Source organism: Atta colombica, unplaced genomic scaffold (assembly GCF_001594045.1).
Source record: "Atta colombica isolate Treedump-2 unplaced genomic scaffold, Acol1.0 scaffold189, whole genome shotgun sequence".
Taxonomy (NCBI): Eukaryota; Metazoa; Arthropoda; class Insecta; order Hymenoptera; family Formicidae; genus Atta; species Atta colombica.
This window is the reverse complement of record NW_017259281.1, coordinates 3242759-3244233: the sequence shown is the minus strand read 5'-3', so window position 1 is coordinate 3244233 and position 1475 is coordinate 3242759. Positions and strand designations below refer to the sequence as shown.

At 24.9% G+C, this 1475-nt stretch overlaps 1 protein-coding gene across 1 annotated transcript in view; it reads left to right on the top strand.

Annotated features, from left to right (window-relative positions):
* Positions 1 to 1475, top strand: part of LOC108686678 — a 9597-nt gene that overhangs the window by 1131 nt on the left and 6991 nt on the right. The window contains exon 2 of the mRNA XM_018192100.1: positions 178 to 553. Within this exon, the coding sequence (XP_018047589.1) occupies positions 191 to 553 (363 nt within the window). The 5' untranslated portion in view covers positions 178 to 190. The remainder of the gene's footprint in view (positions 1 to 177; positions 554 to 1475) is intronic.

The following is a 1475-nucleotide window of genomic DNA, read 5'->3' as shown; positions in this document are numbered from 1 at the left end:
CTTTAGTATTATACATATTTATAAATGTATATATATATATTTAATATTTTATGTATGTACATATTATGTATATACATATATGTACATATATAGTATTATTTATTATACATTCTACTACATTTAAGATTAATTAATAAAAAAGAATCTCTTTATCTCTCTCTTTTTTAAATTTCTCAGGTTTTTGTTCAAAATGGATGAAATTATTTTTGATCAGACTACTATAGAGGACATGACAGTTATGTTAACAGTGTTACAGCAACAATATGGCCAATTAAAACTTTTCTCGTCTCGAGCTTTGCAGCAAAGCTCATGCTTCATTGACGAAATATTAAGAATAATTACTTCCTTTTTGGGAAATCGACTCAGAATGTATGATATTAAGATTTCCAGCGATCTCAAAAGGAAATCTAGTTATTTGTCAACTTTCGCCAAATGTTATAATTATTTGTTATTGAATACGAATTTTACCTCGCAGTCCCTTCTTAAACACGACTTGCTATTTGGCCATGCAGTCGGTATCTGGCCTACTCTATCACCTTATCTGTTCATACAGGTGATTCATCAATAACAATCATATCTTAATAAATATTATTAATAATTAATAAATAACATCAAATTTCTGGTTACGTTATAAACGTATTGAACAGTAAACATTTTTAAAAATTTTGACTTTTTCCTTTTTATTAATTATATGTCGAAGAAATGTTAAGGACATTTATACTAGCTGTAATCGTATATTCGCCGTACGTCATAATCTATAAAAATTGATTAATCATCACAGTCGAGTATTTCTTTTTTACAGTTGAATGAGAGAGGAATACTCGACTGATCAATTTTTAATATAACATACGGTTACGGCCAGTAAACCAATAAATGTTCCCTTATTTAGTATTTAATATCGGAATATAATCGGAATATAAGAAAGAGACTCGAAGTATTTTATGATATTAGCTGTGTTTTTAGTTTTTTTTTCTTTCATAATTGATAATGCACATAAAATAACAATAACGAAAAAGATCTCTTTTATTTCATAATTTTACTTCGTATAGTTTAAAAATAATCAAATAATAAAATTTTTTCCTTGAACATTAACTTAAATTAATTCATTATACCTTCTGTACAATCTTTATTTAAATATTGACATAAGGAATTAATATAACAATAATGTAGTTAATATAACAATATATAATAATTCTGTAGCAATAAGAGAAAAATATGATCGAATAATGAAGAAGTTAAGCATATTATATATCTATATTTTTTTACTTGTTGTACAAGATGAATCTTAATTTATACCAACAATTTACCAATATTTTATCATGAGAAATGAATATTTCCCTTACGCGTGATCTCTTACGCTCTTTCTTTTGTAATCGATAATTTATTTTACATGATAAAACATTACAGATTAAGATTCACCCTGTATGTATATATATACATATATAAACATATATATATACATATATATGTTTATT